At 38.7% G+C, this 18,325-nt stretch overlaps 1 protein-coding gene across 1 annotated transcript in view; it reads right to left on the reverse strand.

Annotated features, from left to right (window-relative positions):
* The window catches only part of Ankrd44 (ankyrin repeat domain 44), a 283,427-nt gene that overhangs the window by 116,855 nt on the left and 148,247 nt on the right, over positions 1 to 18,325 (reverse strand). Inside the window, exons 4-6 of the mRNA XM_077799148.1 lie at positions 13,506 to 13,576; positions 2,372 to 2,572; positions 1,939 to 2,026 (exon numbers count right to left, since the gene is read on the reverse strand). Coding sequence (XP_077655274.1) covers positions 1,939 to 2,026; positions 2,372 to 2,572; positions 13,506 to 13,576 — 360 coding nt within the window. The remainder of the gene's footprint in view (positions 1 to 1,938; positions 2,027 to 2,371; positions 2,573 to 13,505; positions 13,577 to 18,325) is intronic.

Raw genomic sequence — 18,325 nt, forward strand, 5'->3', positions numbered from 1 at the left:
TATGGCTTGACATCAAAGTACTCTCATGAATGGCTAAATAGAAAACTCTTCTAATTTCAACTCCAATGTGTATTTCTTTCAAGAATATTTTACTCTGTCCCCTAATTCACTGTGTATAGTATGATTTGCTTTGATTTCATGATTGAAGCTTGTTTGAAGCTTTGGGGTCATTGCTCGAACCACGGCTGATAGCTGAAGGGTTAAGCTATAGAGACAGAGACACAGACCAACAGACAGACGTTTGGTATTGGTTTGTTTTATTAAAATTTAACTTTTTCTTCTCCCAGAATTTATACACATAGAAAGGTATATTCCATTACTAGTGGTGCTATCTCAAGCTATTTGTCTTGGTTTTGTCTCATTATCCCCTAAAGATGGTCATCTACGGGGTTTGTTGTTTGTTTGTTTTTTGTCTTTCTATCTGTATTCTGATGATACATCAATATTTTTAGTTGTAGATTGACACAATACCTTTATTTTGTTTATTTAGTTTTGTGTGGTGCTGGGGATCAAACCCAGGGCCTCACACATGCTAGGCAAGTGCTCTACCACTGAGCTACGACCCCAGCCCCATGACTGTAATTCTTTAAGGTGTTTTATCCAAAAGTTTAAACTCTATATTATCAAAGAATGAGCTTGAAACCCCATATTCTCTGAGCCCTTTCTAGCTCTAGCTTACAGTCTATCCTGCCTAAACACCTGTCCCCTGGCAAGTGTTCCCTGCCTCCAATACAAGAGGAGCCAAGTTAACATCGAGTCTGCATCAGCTAACTCAAAAGTCTGTGCCATTTTAAGAAAATGCTAATGTTCCCAAAGTTTTAAGGTTTTTGAAGCCCTAGGAGTCATTCAGAGCCATCGATAACCATATAATTTATTTCATCCCTGCTCCAACCTACTTTTTTTCCCCTTACAATTAATGTTAATTTTTTAAATGATGATAAAAGGCTTGTATACTTGTTTAAAAGGATTCAGTAAGGCAGAAAAGTGTTAAAGGGAAAGCAAAATCACCCACAATCACTAATTCCTAGGGATAATCAGCTAATATTTCAGTATATAACATTTTCCAGATTTGTTTTTATAGCATAGATTATTTTTTAAATGAGGATGCTATAATTCATACTACTTATTATCTGTTTTCCTTGCAGAATCTCTATGTTAATAAACACGCATGGGAATCAATACCATAGTTAACACAGTGTCCCACTGAGAACTTCCAGAATTTACCAAAACTATCTTTATGGATAGGCATTCAGGTTGTTTACAACTTGGTGCTGATAGAATCCTATCTTCTTTTCTAACTTTAACCTTCTCTCAATGGAAGGATCTTAGTTCTTCATTTTCTATAAGTCCACATTGAGAATCAACTCTGTGAGGTATATCATATGTCAGAGGGTTTATGGAACAAAAGCAAAGAAAGGACAAGCATAGAGATGTAACCTCTTCCTTCATGTTCTCCAGCAGCGTGGAGCAGGCAGAAATGAGGATTGTACTCCCAGTTCAGTCCACAGCACTTCCACCCACTACAACCCAGGCTTTTCCTCTCTTCCTTCCTCCCAAAACATTTATAAATAAAAAGACAAACAGCCCTTGTGTCTTTGCTTTGCTAGCCAGTCCTCTTTCTTAAGCACCTTATTTTGCTGTCATACCAAGTTAAAATAAGCACAATGCGTGCAGACTTCCAATCCGGAATGAAGCACATTCAGAAAGGTCCAGACCATGATCCAAACTCCTCCTCTTTACAAGGTAAATAAATCTCTGACAAAGCAAGTGCCCAACTAGAGCACTCTGTGTGTGCCAGTAAAATGAGCCAAATCATTTAATTGGAGCCCAAACTTGAAGTCAGACTTGCCTGAGAGAAAACTTACGTGATCAACAAGAGACCTGTAGCTTATTTAGTTAGGTTATGTGTATTTTGCTTTCTATGCATGGGATTCTTACCCATATATGCTGCCCAGTGCAGGGCACGCCGGTCCTTCTTGTCAAATGCATTGATGTTTGCCCCTTTGGCCAAGAGTAAGTTGACCATCTGAAAGACAACCAATAATGAAATCAAGCACATACTCTGTAATGGTGAGGGTTCCTTGCTGCCTGCAGATGATCTAAGCTTGATCTAATGTTAACATCAACCCTAAATGCAAGTCAGAGATCTGGAGTTCAACAAACCAGGAAGATGAATGCACAGAAGACTCCATGGCATGTGTCAAATTAAAAGACCAAAGACTTTTTCAATTCATATGGTCTCTAAATTTAAGAATGGATATAACTGCCTAAGTTTGATATACAAATATTATTCTTACATTGTCTAAAAGTCTTAGCAATAAGTTCAGGGTCTGTATGGAGCATCCCAGTTCCTAAAGATGAGAACACCCACCTCCACATGTCCATTCAGAGCCGCATGGTGCAAAGCTGTGCGCCCCCCTCGGTCAGAGACATTGACACTGCTCAGCAGGGGAATGATCACTTCTGCACACTTGACAGCTTTATTGGCTGCTGCCACATGCAGGGGAGTCTGCCAGTTCTTGTCCCTTGCATTGACATCAGCAGAGTGCTTAATCAGTACTTGCACTGCTTCCTACAACAAAAGCAGAGTTTGCAAGGGTCACTGACAAATGCTCAGTCAACACTTTCCATAAATGCTTCACCAGATGCAGGGACAGGGAAGACTCCCTGTTTTCCTAGACTGGCTCCAGACAAGCAAAGTAGTATATGATAAAGACCAAAGAGAGACACAGACCAAGATAGACTTGCTTTACCTTTCTTTGTCAGGCCAAGAGTCCTAACACATCTGTAAAATCAAATAAAGCTTCCAAGGTTTATTTAAAAGGTATTTCTTTAAAAGGTATTCTTGGGCCAAAAAAGAGTACTCCTATATAGGTGAGCATAGCTGGGTAAAATATCCACAGGACAAAGGTCCCCAAAAGATCAGCTAAAGTTAGAGGTGTTTGTCAACAAGCTTCAAAACTCCCAAAGTTAAAAGGCTTCAAACATTCTTAAATCAGTTTGTAAATCTTTGGTTCTTTTTGCCAACATCTTAACCCTCAGTCTTGTATGATCAATAAACAGTGAAGTGAAGTCATATGTCTGTTACCATTTCAGCTTGAAAAGCTCTGAAATGGTTCCATCTTTTCCCAAACTTGTTCATGTTTTAATGAGTAACTTCTTTTACCAACACTGAAGTCCTTAAACTTTACTGAGCCTCTCGTTTTTATTTTTCCTCTGTGGGCCCAATCAGCTCACTAGCCTCTTGATATATAACTCTTAACCTTGGCTATATGATGGAGTCACCTGGAGCTCTTGAAAACACAGATGCCTGGTTCCACCCCCGAGATTTTAATGGGCCCCAGCATTTCTGTAAAGCTCTCCTTCTCTTCAGTCAAGTGAATGATATAATTCCTTTTGAGAAGGAAATGATTATTGGTTGCTTCTCTCTAATTCTAGAGACTTCCCTGGGACCAGGTAATGGGCTCCTTCATGGACACCTTGTCAATGTGGTGGCATTAATAAACCAGTGAAATTCATCCATACTACACTCTTGCTACCCATCATGGACCAAGAACTCACCCTTGGCCACCTCATTCCCCAGAGGATTGACTTCCCAGTCTTTCACATACAGCCATAGAGAAGTGCCCCACTTTTTAAATGATTTGAACTCAGCAAAATTAACACTCTTATCAGGAACATAAAATGAGGGAATTAAAAGGGATGTTTTATAAATCAGTAGTAACATATTGAGACAAATAGCTAACCTGGACAGCAGAATGAGAGCAAATAAATAAATAACTGTGCAAAATTAGACAATACAGTTTAAATGCACAGTGTGAAAACTGGTGTATACTCTATTTAAATGATATAAATAAAACCAATAAACTGATGGGGCCCACACAAATAATTTAAGATTACCAAAAATTTTTAAAAAGAGATATGCCACTCATCCTCAGAAATACTGGTAAAGTACTACTAAATATTCCTGAGCCCATTTTAGAGTGAAACATGTATATATACATTATTAATGTTCAAATGCTATATGTGAAATGCTGCTATAGCTATAAAAGGTAGAAAGAAACATTAGCTGGGTTCTAGCCTACAAACTAAATTGAGTGAACAAAAAGAAAAGAAAAGATAAATCACAAGATATGCCACAATATAAGATTAATAGAATAAGAAAATTAATAGAATAAGAAAAAAATAAAAATTTACCAATTTTATTCTCATAAAGTGTAGGTTTATTTAGATGCATGATTGATTGCAATGTGGGAAGAAAATGCTGTAACTTCTATCTATATTTATTTTCTTTAAAAAGGAAATCATTTTAGCTGATATTTAGCTTTGGTCAGTATAGCAGAGAGGCCAACCTCGCTTACATTAGTCGGACATTACCTCTGGAAAGAAGAGGGCTTCCACAGTATGGGTGGGAGCCATGAATTCACTTTGATACAATAGCCTGCTAAATCAATTTATAGATTCTAACATGTACCTTCATACCAAGAGAACCCTAAAATGAACAGATCCATGCAAAGAAACCAAGAATTAAAGATAATATTAGTAATTTGCAAACTTTAACAATGTAGAAGGCACAGAACCCAAGCTTCTTACTCCTATGGAAAGTTTTCTTTCACTGACAATTACAAGGTAAAAACAATGACAAATTTAATCAGATCTGACAAGAATTTGGCCAAAATAGAGAAAAATCATTAGGAGACTATTATCTAAATAGTTATGTAGGACTATGTATGATAAATGAAAAGTCTCACCTCAAGGATATGGTGCCTTGACATATTAGCTAGTTCATACATATAGTTTATAAATAAATGAGATATGTGTTTTGAGGATGCATACCAAAAGTTTTGCAGACATACAACCCAAGAGTTTGGAGATAACCATCTCAAAGCAATACTCCAAAAGTGGTATAGTATCCTTTTCACATATTCCCAGCAAAATAACAATACACGCTGTCACTTGAATATCTTTGCCTGCATTATTATTTTACTGTACTTATATAGATTCATTCTTTGTGTTGAATATTATGTAAATTTGGGATAGACTAACAAAACATACAGGATCATTTCAAAAATTTATACTATTTGGAGATAAAACCAAAGTATTCGTGAGAAATTTGCATTTTAAGGGTAACAAAATGTGATTACTTTTAAAGCAATTTAGAGTGAGTGAGTGTGACATTGTCTAGGAAAAGCCCTACTTTTAAATGAAAGCTTATGAATAATTTGCAATTCACACAAAGCAACATGCTAAGCAAAGATAGCATATATTAGCATACCGGTTATAGTTTCCATAGAAGTACATGCTTTTAAAGTTTGTGGGGGAAAAGTCTTTATTCTTAAGTAGTCAATACCTGCAAAAATATTGTTTAAATATTTTACTCAGATAAATTTGGTCTGTTTTGCACAGTTTTATTGGGACACAGACTTGTTTATTTGCTCACATACGATTATTTGTACCACGATCCTGACTGACCTCTGGGCTGCACATCAACAATCAGTAAAGGAAAAGGTTTAAGTTCATCATCAGAGGGAGAAGAATGGAAAAAGAGAAGGGGCGGGAGCTCTAATCTGCGTGTCACCATCAAAGCCCCAAATCCTCGCTTGCTTCTGGCCCTTGACAGAAAAAGTTTGCCAAACCCTTGGTCTAGCCTCTTGTTTGAATTATTGCAAATTGAAAATAACTGATTGAAATTAAATTTTATTATATATCAGGAAAATATTGTTTGAAGCCAAATTATCTCCTAAGGAAGGCAGGTGCTGTTGAAAGAGCCAGTGGGCGCTGTGTTGAGCGAGGCCCTTGTTGTGCAGTAAGGGTCAATGGGGAATTTGAGAAGAGGGTGCACAGGGCTGTGTGGCTCTGCATGAGTGACAACATCTGGAGTGCTGCAAGAAGAAAGAAGTGAGGACAGAAACCATGGGGAGGATGTGGGCCCAGCACACCTGAGGTGCACATCATTGACCTGAGAGGGAAGAGGGGACGGCTGACAAATAAACCAAGCTAATACAAGAGGAGCAGGCTTGTGGAACCAGAGAGTCAGCAGCTGAAATCTCTGAAAATTCTTTTAAACCACTGGGAGAATGTTAGAGTTTGCACAAGATAGGGTGACGAGCTCCTAGACAATCATATCTATTTAGGAGGCACCACGATCCTGACTGACATCTGGGCTGCACGGCAACAATCAGTAAAGGAAAAGGTTCAAGTTCATTATCAGAGGGGGAAGAATGGAAAAAGAGAAGGGGCCGGATCTCTAATCTGTATTGTGGGAACTTCAGGCAATTCCCGTGTGAGTAGGCATTTCACCACATTTGCCTTTCATACCAAGCCCTTCGCACAGCTCAAGGATACCTAGAAGAGCCAAAACTTTTATTTCTCTACTTTTGTAAACTGTTTCAACTTTAATATTCTCCATTTTTATTTCTATATCTTTTTATGTATTAGTTGCATAGTTTTCATCTACCTAATAAGAATTCCATTGAAAAAATACTTAGCATTGTAAAGGGAGACTTTTACTTAATTTCCCCAAATCTAGTTTTTAAGTGAAAATATAGTTTTTTAAATGATTATAGAACTAGATTCACAGACACATAAAATATTAGAAATGGAGAAGGTATGTGGCCATCTGGGCTGACCCCTTCATTCAGAGGCAGCTTCATTTTACAGGCAGGATGACTACCTGTATATTTTATACACAAACATGTACTATCTTCATTTTAAAGGCAGGGTAACGACCTGTCAGCCTGGCTGACTTGCCTCTCAAGCATGTTCTGCTAGGCCAGAACTTACTCAATGGACAGTCTTGGCCAAGCATCCTGGCATAAATACATTCAAATGTTTGTTTTCCATAGTTATTTATACTTTTAAGATCTGAAATTTTAGTCTACCAAAGTGGCTTAATACACTAAATAGGATTTTAATATAATAGTTGAGTGACACCAAAGTTGTGATTAAAAAAGACAACCTCTGCTTTAAGAAGTGCATTTCTTTTTCAAAAAATTGAAACTTGGAAGTTCTTTAACTTGGTTTTTACAAGGGAATAGTGTTATGGATATTTAGGAAATTAAAACTCTTTTAAATCAAAGGAGTCTCTCTTCTATGGTATCACACATGGGCCAAAAATTAATGTCCAGGAATTTTCTCTAACAGAAATTATAAAGAAAATGAAAAAAAAAAAAAACCCTAACATGGCAGAAGGTAAGTTGAATACTTTCTGAATCAAGAAAAGATACTTCAGCTGTGGCTTTTCCAATGATATCTGGTGCAGCACTAGTTTTTTTTTTTTTTTAATTATTTCTATTATTTCAAATGCATCAAGAGTCAATACTTTTATAAAATACATAGAAAGCAATGAGTAGAATAATAATATGAAAAAATACAGACACAAAAATTATTAACTTGATTGTTTTGTTATTAAATTTAACAAGAACAAAATTATTACATTGCTCTAAAAGTTTCTGAATGTTTACTCTTTTTTTTTTTTTAAAGAGAGTGAGAGAGGAGAGAGAGAGAGAATTTTTAATATTTACTTTTTAGTTCTCGGCAGACACAACATCTTTGTTGGTATGTGGTGCTGAGGATCGAACCCGGGCCGTAAGCATGCCAGGCGAGCACGCTACCGCTTGAGCCACATCCCCAGTCCTGAATGTTTACTCTTAACGCAACATGTAAGACAAAAGCTGTGGGCATCAGTGTGTAGGCCACACTGCAAATAGTGCTTCTTTAAAGACTTTGAATCTTTTTTCACAAGTGAATGCCAGTGAGCAAAAGGCACTTGTCCTGAATGGAGGTGTTAGCACTGCTAATGTTGAGTCTTAGGAATACAGGTGTTGTTTGACACCCACAGCAAGCTGCCTTATACTAGCAAACTGCACAAATCTTAGAGGGAGGAACACTCATGAATGTCATGTGGGACGAAACTGGAGATGGCATTAGAAGTCACTTGATTTCCATTTTTTACAGGTTCCAACCTCAAAATAAAAAGTAGACACATGCATTGTGGCACATGGAGAAGAAATAGACACACATTTTAAAAACTCTCACCCTCCATATTGTTTTTTTACTCTCAAATGTGCATTACATTTATGTTGGTCATATTTCTCATGGACAAGTCATGGCTATGATTATACATAGTTCTTGCAGGCATAAACAATGTCAAATTTTATAAATTATAAGTTGCTTAGATCAGAGGCTGATCTAAATACAGACAACTTTCTGTATTCTCCACAAAGCTTGGCAGGTGCCTTACACATATATTATATATTTAAAAAAAAAATTGGATGAAATAAATACATTGCTGTAGTCATCAGAAAACTCTGTACATACTAATCTGCAAGTATTAACAGGACATTTACTGTGGTGTGGACTGACATCTCCAAGACTGTACTCAAGTCTTAAAGTCCTGTACTATGTAGTCACTGGGGGCTTTTATCCCTATTGATTATAGCAATTTCATATTCTGTAGGAATTATAGAAATGGGTACCTAATTTATTCAATTAATAGGCTTGTTCTTCTAGAAGTATCCATCATCACTCTACACTCCTCCTTTATCATTATTATTATAATTATTATTAGAGTACAATTATTCTAAGAACTAGTAGCACAAAAGCAGTTACTGGAGACGTGGAGACGTGGGAGAATTCTAAGGGCACTATTCATGAAGAATTGACTCTCAACATTAGTAAAGGCGGACACTAAAGTATTCCCAGTCTTCAGTTTCAGGCCTCAAAGTGTGGTATGTAGAACAGAGGTATCAGATTCTTTAAGGTACAGATGTAGGGCCCAATCATAGCCTCCATCAGGAACATCACAGAGGAACTCCCAGAACAGGGTCTTTCAACAAGCATCCCTGATGAATTAAATGCACACTAAATAGGAGTACACTTCTACATTCTAATTAATATATCCAAGTCTAATATATTCTAGATGTAAATATCTTTTTAAAACCATAAAATGATTTGAAGAAAGCCATCACATTCTAATCTTCCATATAATATTTCCAATTCTCCAGTCTATTAGCATTTTGTTCATAGTAATGACAATGTTTTTAAAGGAAAGAATGAAATATAAGTTTTAAAACATTAAGCTATACTGAAATGTTTATAATGCTGCAACTCTGGAAAAGATCTTTATTATATTTTAAATTTTTGACTGCACAAAAGCCAAAAATAGATGCATTTTTTTTTTGGTTGGAACAGTATTCAGAGGATGCTTATATGATGTGAGGGAAGCAGTAAGACATGGTGGTTAAATTATAGAAATCATATGGAGGTTCATCAAAAGACTAGGCATGGACCCACCATATGATCCAGCTGTACCACTTCCCAGTATTTATCCAAAAGCATGAATGTCATCAAACTGCAATGATATATGCATACCCATGTTCATAGCAGCATAATTCACAATAGTCAAACTATGAAACCAGCCCAGATGTCTGTGAGTGGATAAATGGATTTAAAAGTGTGGCAGAAATACACAATGGGGTTTTCTTTAATCATAAAGAAAAATGAAATTATATCATTTGCAGGGAAATGGATGGAACTCAAGAACATTATATTGAGCAAAATAAGCCAGACTCAGAAAGTCAAGGGTAATATGTTTTCTCTCACATGTGGAAGATAGAGAGGAAAAAGGAAGAGAAAGGTGGGATGGTATCTCATGAAATTCAAAGGGAGAATAGTACAGTAGAGGAAAAGGACCAGGGTAATGCAGTGGGGGAAGAAAAGGGGAGCTACTGGGAAATTATATTATTATATTTTATGCATGCACAAATATATAACAACAAATCCCACCATTATTAATTATAATGCATCAAAAAAATATGGGGTGGAGGAAAGAGAACTGCTTGGTTAAGCAAGCAGGTTCTCTGGTCATTCTCCTCTGCTTGCTGGCTATGACAACTTAGGCTCTTTCCTTAACTTCTCTGAGATGGTATTTCCTAATTAGCATTACCAAGAGTAATACCTCAAAGGGTGGCTCAGAGGTTAAAATGGAATGATGCATAGAAAGTCCTTACACGCTGTCTAGCACATAGCAAATGCTTAATAAATGCTTTCAGTGACAACACTTACATGGACACAATGTCCCCAAGCCTACGCACCAAAAATAGGACACAACTATTTTTAACTTTTCTAACCAAAAGATAATCTCTATCATAGGGAAGTGAAACATTCTGCAAGTCTCCTCTTTGCTACTCCTAGCTTTTTACAGAAAGGGTACATGTGAAAGGCCTGCTGCATTCACATGTAGGCCACGGTGGGCTTGGCTGCCAGCCCCAAGCATGGTATCCTCAGAGGCCACACTTTGTACATCCTGAAGGTCCCCACATGGCAGTTAACAGTGCCTTCCACCCAGTGGGCCTCAACATGTGTTAAGCTTCCCTAAGCATGTGTTAGACTCTCTGGGTTTGTAGACATTCCTTTCCCTACAGCTGCTTTTATCCAGGAAAAAAAAAAAAAAAAAAAAAAAAAGCAAAGAAGCAATAAGAATAAGCTAAGCCGGAGAAACAATATAAAAGAGCTCACATGAATACTTCAGAATATTCTCTCTGGCAGCCCCAAATCTTGCTCATCTATGTTAAGCTAGTCATTGCAAAATAGGGTTCCCTAATATTTTGGTTATAGGCTCTTCATTTCTTCACACTTTGGGGAAGGTTCCGAGAAAAAGGAAGATGGAGCCAGTGGAACCCTTTGGGAGAAGATGAGACTGCTCCAAATTGGCTCCAAATTGTTTACAACCTGGGAAACCCAGATATGCCAGACATGGGAAGCAAAGAGGCTTTGGAGGTGGTGTAACATTTAGAAGCTTTTCAATGAAGAAACGGTTTCCAATACCTACCCATGCAAGTCATCTCAGTGCTTGTCAATCTGAGCAACAGGCAGATGTGCCAGCTCTCATGCTGAAACCAGATGTCCCCTTTAGCAAGTGCTGACAGCCAAATGACAAAATACCAATCCAAACCTTCTCTGTCCTTTCCCCTCACGCCTACTGCATTTCACTCAATTATTAGTTATTGAGTGAGGCATAAAATAATGACAAGAGGACCAAATTTAAAAGAAGAAGGGAGTCTAAACTAGAACTTCACAGCACAGTGATGAGCTTGGAGTTCAGCTGTTCACTGCATAATCAACTCGACGAACAGTTACAGAAATTCCAGTTTTCATAAGAAACTCTTCAAAGAGCATAACATATATTATTGTGAAGACATTTTCTTCCATGACCTTGTATATGATCAAGACAATTCAGGGTTTATCTGTTTTCAGTTCCTTCCTGTCAAGAGATACCTGCAAGGGATTCCCCCCACCCTTGCCCCAGACAAAACTGCAGAAGGAGCTGGTTACTTGGATAAGCAATTGATGCCTTAGACTTGCAAGTCAATCTAGCATTGGGTTGACTGGGTTCAAACACACTAAACATTTGTGAAGAAAGTGGGCTGATGGTTGACAAAAAATGGATGCTTTGAGGATTGAACTTTTACAGCTTGTTGAGCTAATAAAGGTAGAGACTTGCTGAATGTTTCACTTCCCTATGGTAGAGATTATGGGAAGGTCACATGGTACTGAAACCATCTGATTTTGGGTTTTTGTTTGTTTGTTTGTTTGTTTTGGTACTGGGGATTGAACTCTGGGACACTCAACCACTGAGCCACATTCCCAGCCCTATTTTGTATTTTATTTAGAGACAGGGTCTCACTGAGTTGCTTAGTGCCTCACTTTTGCTGGGGCAGGCTTTCAACTTGCAATCCTCTTGCCTCAGCCTCCCAAGCTTCTGGGATTACAGGCATGAGCCACCGTGCCCGGCCTGAAACCATCTATTTTTTATCCTTCTCTCCCACATGCTTCCTAAGAGTGGGATCATGGATCTCATTTTCTATGTTGCTCCATCATTCTCTTTGTCGCTAAATCAATCTTTTTGAGAGATAATAAGTCTTGAGTCCTTCTCTCATTCTCTCTCTCACTATCTGTATCTCTCTCTCTCTCTGTTTCTCTATCTGTATTCCCCCCTACCCCCCACCCCGAAGACACTTAAAAGAAATTCACCAAAGATCAAGTGGCCTTACTATTGAGGCCAGGAAATACTCCCCTAAGAAGGAACTGTCCTCCTGAAGCTGGTTCTACCAACACCAACAGCCCCACTACACTATTTTCTCAGATAAAACAGAAAGGCAACGTGGGACCATAAGAAGGTTCTGAATTCCCCAGCATCTGAACAAGGTAATTTAGGATTATTACCAACCTCATTCCATGTGGGCTGATCAGAAAGCAAATACAACCAACCTCTCTTTAAAAACTATGCAAACCACATAGCATAGCAAGGAAGATTATGAACATGAAACTGTCGCCTACCAGGTATGTTTTGAAATTTCCCAATAGGTGCCAAAGAGGAAAAGCTGACATGGATGCCAGCCATAGACACCTGCTACTTCAGCGTATTCATCGCCCTGCTCCTAGGTGTATCTGGAACATTTCCTTCCCCAGTACTGGAGGAGGACCTTCACTTGGCAAACTTGCCCACAAAGGCTGGTTTGATGCCCAGTGCCTCTGAGGTGAGAATCCTGTGTCCCTGGGTGGTAGGCACCTGGCCAGGCTGCCAGGCTGACATTCTCTAGCACTCCTTGCAGAACCCCAGAGTGGTCTTCTCTTCCCATCCTTTATTCTCCCCCTGAACCAGCTGATATACTTGCCATTTTTCCACAATCATTCTTCCTGTCTCTAGATCCACATAAAAAATGAAAACCTGTTAGCCACCTTCACCTGGATTTCCAGCATTCAACAATATATTATTTCTTGGGTCTCAGTGTCATTCTATTTCTAGATGCACCAGGCTTGGACTACATCAAGATATAAAACACAGATCCCCTTCCTCATGGAACATACATGCCAGTGACATGTTTGCCTGACTCAGTGACCTGAAAAGAACTAACTAACTGCTGTGATCATTCTCTACGGCTCAGAGAACACCAGGCTTTCTGCCCTCTGGCCCAGCCCCCACTATCAAACTTGCCTTCCCCTACACTCTGTACTCCGGTTACATCCACCTGAGCCACCAGTCAGTCATTCACTCACTCCTCCTTTCCTCTGGCATGTTTACCCACCTAGCTCAGCCCTCCCGCCTTCTCCTGGACTGCCAAGCCCTGCTCATCCTTTAAGAACCAGCTCCATCGACATCTTCTTGAAAGGCTTCCTGTACTCAAGCAAGCCATCAGTCACTTCCTCCCTCAATTCAATTCGGATATTGTACTGATCTGCTTCCTGTTTTGCTTCCACCTCCAGACTGAGAGCTCACTGAAGTCAAGGTTCATGCTGTGCAGCTTGGACCACCCCAAGCAATTTCCCTTGTACATGACTGACATGCAGAAGGTGCTCAAGTAAACATTGATTCATTTTTGGTAACCCTCTTTCATTTAGAGTCAAAAGCTTTTTGCTCACCACTGAGGATCCCTAATTCAGCGGAAAGAATTCTTCTTTTCCTAGAGGTAGTAGATATTAGATTAAATAAGGTAGTCACTCACTTCACTTCTGGAAGCAACAGCCCGGTGCAGCGGAGTCAGCCACATGTTGTCCTTGGCATTCACACGAGCTCCTGGAACCAAACGGCACAAGTTAGAGGAATAATGGAGTCAAAGAACCTTCTGCCAGTGTTACTCAAATGCTCTCTCTTGCTCCTATTTGCCTGATATAACCGCCAGATTTTCTTTTTTTTTTTTTTTCTTTTGGCATCCATCATGTCCTGACAATATTTTATCTGGGAGGAGAGGACCTGTAAAAATGTTTTATCTAAAAATTCCAATGTTTTCTCTAGGACTAGCCAGATATTTTGATAGGAAAATGCCAGCTTCCACAAAGCTTTGGCACAGACACAACATGGAGCCTATGTAGATGGCTCACAGCCCCCTCCTGCTTGTGGAGTGGGCAGAGAGGCTCAAGCATGAGGTGGAACCAGCTCACACTCAGATACTCTTCACACCCAATAAATTTTATGAAGCCATGTCATCATCATGGAGCAGAGACTCCCCTGAATGGATTCAGGGGAAGCAGGATATGCTCTTCTTCCAGGAGACTCTCACAGTTCTCCGTGACAGCAAGCCCTCCAAGTCTATGTCTGAACAGCAAAAATACCCACAACAAACTTCCTTTTTTGTGGTTCGGGGTTTTGATCAGTCTTTTGGTCAGAGATGAAACGTTCTATTAAAGAGCTTACAGAAGGGGAGGACGAGAAAACTTTGCAAAATGTCTCCGTAGATGCCACAAGAAGAGCCCATTTTAGCTGTAGGACAGCAAACAAAGAAGCTCAGGAGGTCAAAGAGTGGAGGCATGAACCAAAAAAAACTACACAGTAAGGCAGGGGAGGGGAAGAAAAGAGGGACAAGAGCCGAGAAAGTAAGTCAAGTAGAAACAGAGGTTGACTAATCTCCTCGAGGTCAATGCCAGCTGGCAGCTGAAAAACAGAACTTTAAAAAGGCAGCAAGAGACTTTCATGGGTAAAAGTAAGCTTGACGTTTAGTTTAAGGCATGAACCAAAGGAAATAACAAATCATAGAACTCACACTGTCTTAACTGAAGAACAAATACCATTAACAGCAATTAACCACAGAAAACAAGAACACAATGTCTAAAGCAAAGAGAGAGAAAATACCTCTCCTTCCAGCCTCCATTCTGATTTCATTGATTTGAGATGGCATCAAGCACAAATATTTTTAAAATGCTCCCTAGGATCCAAGATTATTGTAACATCCTGTCAAGGTTAAGAGCCACTGATGAATTGTTGCTTAGTATATATCAAGGTTAAAAATCATTTGAAAGCTAATCTCATTAGTACCAGCTTGCCTAAAAGGTTTCAACCTCCCTCACTTCGATAAGGAACACAGTAAAATCAGTGTGGGTGGGCAAAGGCTGCACACATCTCTGGCTCCAGTAGCAGGATGCTCTGAGCTAAATGCTCTGGGGTAAACTGAACGTGGTGTTGGAAGATCCGTGGTCAGAAGACCCAGATTCAAGTTCTGATTCTAATGCCTACTGGCCCCAGTGATTTAGAGCCCCTAATCTGTAAATGAGTCTACCAATAACAATAATACTAACACTTCTCTATTCATTGCATTGGGTACCTTGGAGAATCAGGTGAATATGAAGATGCTTTGTAAATTGCAAAACACTAAAAAAAAAAAATATTAGCAGTTCTTATTTCCAAATCACCTCTAATACTCATCTACCTCTAGATCTACAACTCAGACTTTCACAGGGGGTAAAAAGTATGGCCATTGCCCTACCAAAATGAGAAGCCCTACACAGAGATTTAAGAATGCAAAGAATCATCACCTAGAACTTGTACAAGCAAGTATCATTTTAAGAGAAAGAGAGACTCAAGTGTCAGAGAATGCTAAAGAAAAGAAAACCCAGATATTGTTAAAACAGGAAAAAAATGGTGGATCTTAAAATCAAAGTCTCACTACTTAAAACAAATTTTATGGGGAGGGGAAAGGAGGGATGATGAACTGAAATTGATTCCTGTGCATGTATGAGTTTGTCAGGATGAACCCAACTGCTATGCATAACTATAAAGCTCTAATTTAAAATTTTTAAATATAATTTTTAAAAATTTAGATTTTTTAATTAAGAATACAAACAACAATGAGTGTTAGCAAGGATGTGGGGGGGGAAGTACACTCATACATTGCTGGTGGGACTGCAAATTGGTGCAACCAATCTGGAAAGCAGTAGAGATTCCTTAGAAAACTTGATGTGGAACCACCATTTGACCCAGCTATCCCACTCCTCAGTCTATACTCAAAGGACTTAAAATCAGCATACTGTAGTAACACAGCCATATCAATGTTTATAGCAGCTAAATTCACAATAGTTAAACTGTGGAACCAACTTGGATGTTCTTCAGTAGGTGAATGGATTAAAAAACTGTGGTATATATACACAATGGAATATTACTCAGCATTAAAAGAGAATAAAATTATGGCATTTGCAGGTAAATGGCTGGAGTTGAAGAAAATCATGCTAAGTGAAATAAGCCAATCCCCCCAAAAGCAAAGGCCAAATGTTCTCTCTTGATAAATGAATGCTGATCCATAATGAGGTGGGGAGTGGATGGGGAAAATGGAGGAACTTTGACTGGGCAAAGGGGAGGGATGTAAGGGGAGGAGGCATGGCAGCAGGAAAGATGGTGGAATGAGATGGACATCATTACCCTAGGTACATGTATGACTGCACATATGGTGTGATGCTACATTTTGTACAAAAGAATGAAAAGTTGTGCTACAATTATGTACAATGAATCAAAATGCTTTCTGCTGTCATATATACCTAATTTAAATAAATAAGTAAATAAATTTTTAAAAATTCAGATTTTCTCTTCTGAGTTCCAACAGAGTGCCAGATTATTGTTACTAAGCCTACCTTTCTGGTTTAGAAACAAACATAATTAGAAAGGGAGGGAGGGAGGGAAGGAAGGAAGGAAGGAAGGAAGGAAGGAAGGAAGGAAGGAAGGAAGGGAAGGGGAAAGAAAAAAGAAAGAAAAGAAAGAAAACAACATTTATCCTTACAGGTTCTAGTATTTCCTCTTCCAAACTTCTAGAAGTTAGTCAACCCTTCTAAAACTACCCACCTTTTTGTTATGTCTTTTCTTGGGTCATAAAAATGTCTAACCATATTGTGTTCAAGTTGTGTATCTCTCTTGTGAGCCAAATGCACATTTGTTACTTATTTTTAGGCTGTTTCTTTGGTACCCATGTCACAACAAACACCATTCAGATTTCATGCAGTCTTGGAGGACTGGCTTCAAGTCCATTATTCATAGTCTCCATAGACTCTGAAGGAGTAAATTTTGTTTTTTGCTTTTTTTTTTTTTGTAAATTCAAAAGCTAATGCAAGAAGAAACCCAATTGGCAAGACACATATGGAAAGATACTTTTTCAAAATTCACCAGAGAGAAGCAAATGAAAGCAGCATTAACATACCATTTCATATCCAAAGATAAATATAACAATGCCTAGAGGTAACAAGGATATAGAGTAACAGAAGACTCAGCATAAAACCAGTAGCAGGGTGAATTGGTATAAGCTCCTTTGGGGGAATGACGAGGTGGCATCACCTAGTAAAACTTATGTTGAGCATATCCCCTCCCACCTGGAAATTCCACCCCAATCATATCCTTACACATGTAAGAATGTTCACTGCAGCATGATTACACAATAAGAAGTTGTAATTCTAAATGTTGATCAAGGGGAAAATGCATAAGTACATTGTGGTGATTTGTACAATGGAATCCCACATGGTCATGGATATGAACGGCCTGAAGTTCTGTATATACACAGATGTACTTAAAATTGTTACACTGAACAAATGAATTGAGTTGCAGAACAAAACCTTGTGGCATAATTCCAGTTATATAAGGTGTTTAGATTGACAAAAACAATTCTATATGTTGTTTATGGGTACACGGATATGAAATAAAAGCTAAAATATGGTTGAGAGAACTGATGCAAATTCCGGACAGTGGTTGCATCTAGGGAGGAAGAGTGGGAAAAGGGATGAAGTTAGGGTGACCAGACGGCTATAACTGGGCCTTCAATGTTTTAAATGTCCTTTTTAGAAAAGACACAATGCAAATATGACAAAATGTTAAGATTTACTAAAGCTTGGTAGAAAGTATGTGGATATTCATTATATCATTCTCCATACCTTTCTACATGCTTCAAATATTTTCTAACAAAGTATTTTTTAAAGAAAGCTAGGACATTTGAGGTTTTGTGTTTAGTAAAAATGGGAGGGGTGGTAAAACTCAGTTGCATTTTCTTAGATTATTTTTGTTCTGGGTTAGCAGCCCTTTACAGAAAACAACACTCTCCACCCTTTCCATATAAAGTGGCCCAGCCATACAGTATATACTGCCAAGATTTTCCTAAGGCTTGCTCCAGGTGAGGAAAAAGCAAGTGCTGCCTCTGGATCTGAAGATGACCTTGGGTATATGGTCTGATTTGAAAGGAAAATTGCAAATTTTAATGATATGTTACCTGTTGGTCTTATGTTACTTTTTTCTCATGTTCTTCTCCCTCCACAATCATTATAGCTCATCCCAGCTGTTGCACAGTAAGGCAGGATGAGCATACCGAGAAGGAGACCACGGTAACCCTTCCTCCCCAGGGTGGGAGAGCTCCAGAATCTGGGGAACCTTTTGCAGTCTCAGTGCCATTTGATTATCACTATATTGTGAAGCTAAGCATCTCACTCCCGAAGCTCCCTCAACAGCCAGACGACCAGACACCAAAGGCAGCAAGGCACATGCCCTACAAGTATTTTATACTCAGACTGCTGGTTCTGCTTT

Source organism: Urocitellus parryii, chromosome 1, assembly GCF_045843805.1.
Source record: "Urocitellus parryii isolate mUroPar1 chromosome 1, mUroPar1.hap1, whole genome shotgun sequence".
Taxonomy (NCBI): Eukaryota; Metazoa; Chordata; class Mammalia; order Rodentia; family Sciuridae; genus Urocitellus; species Urocitellus parryii.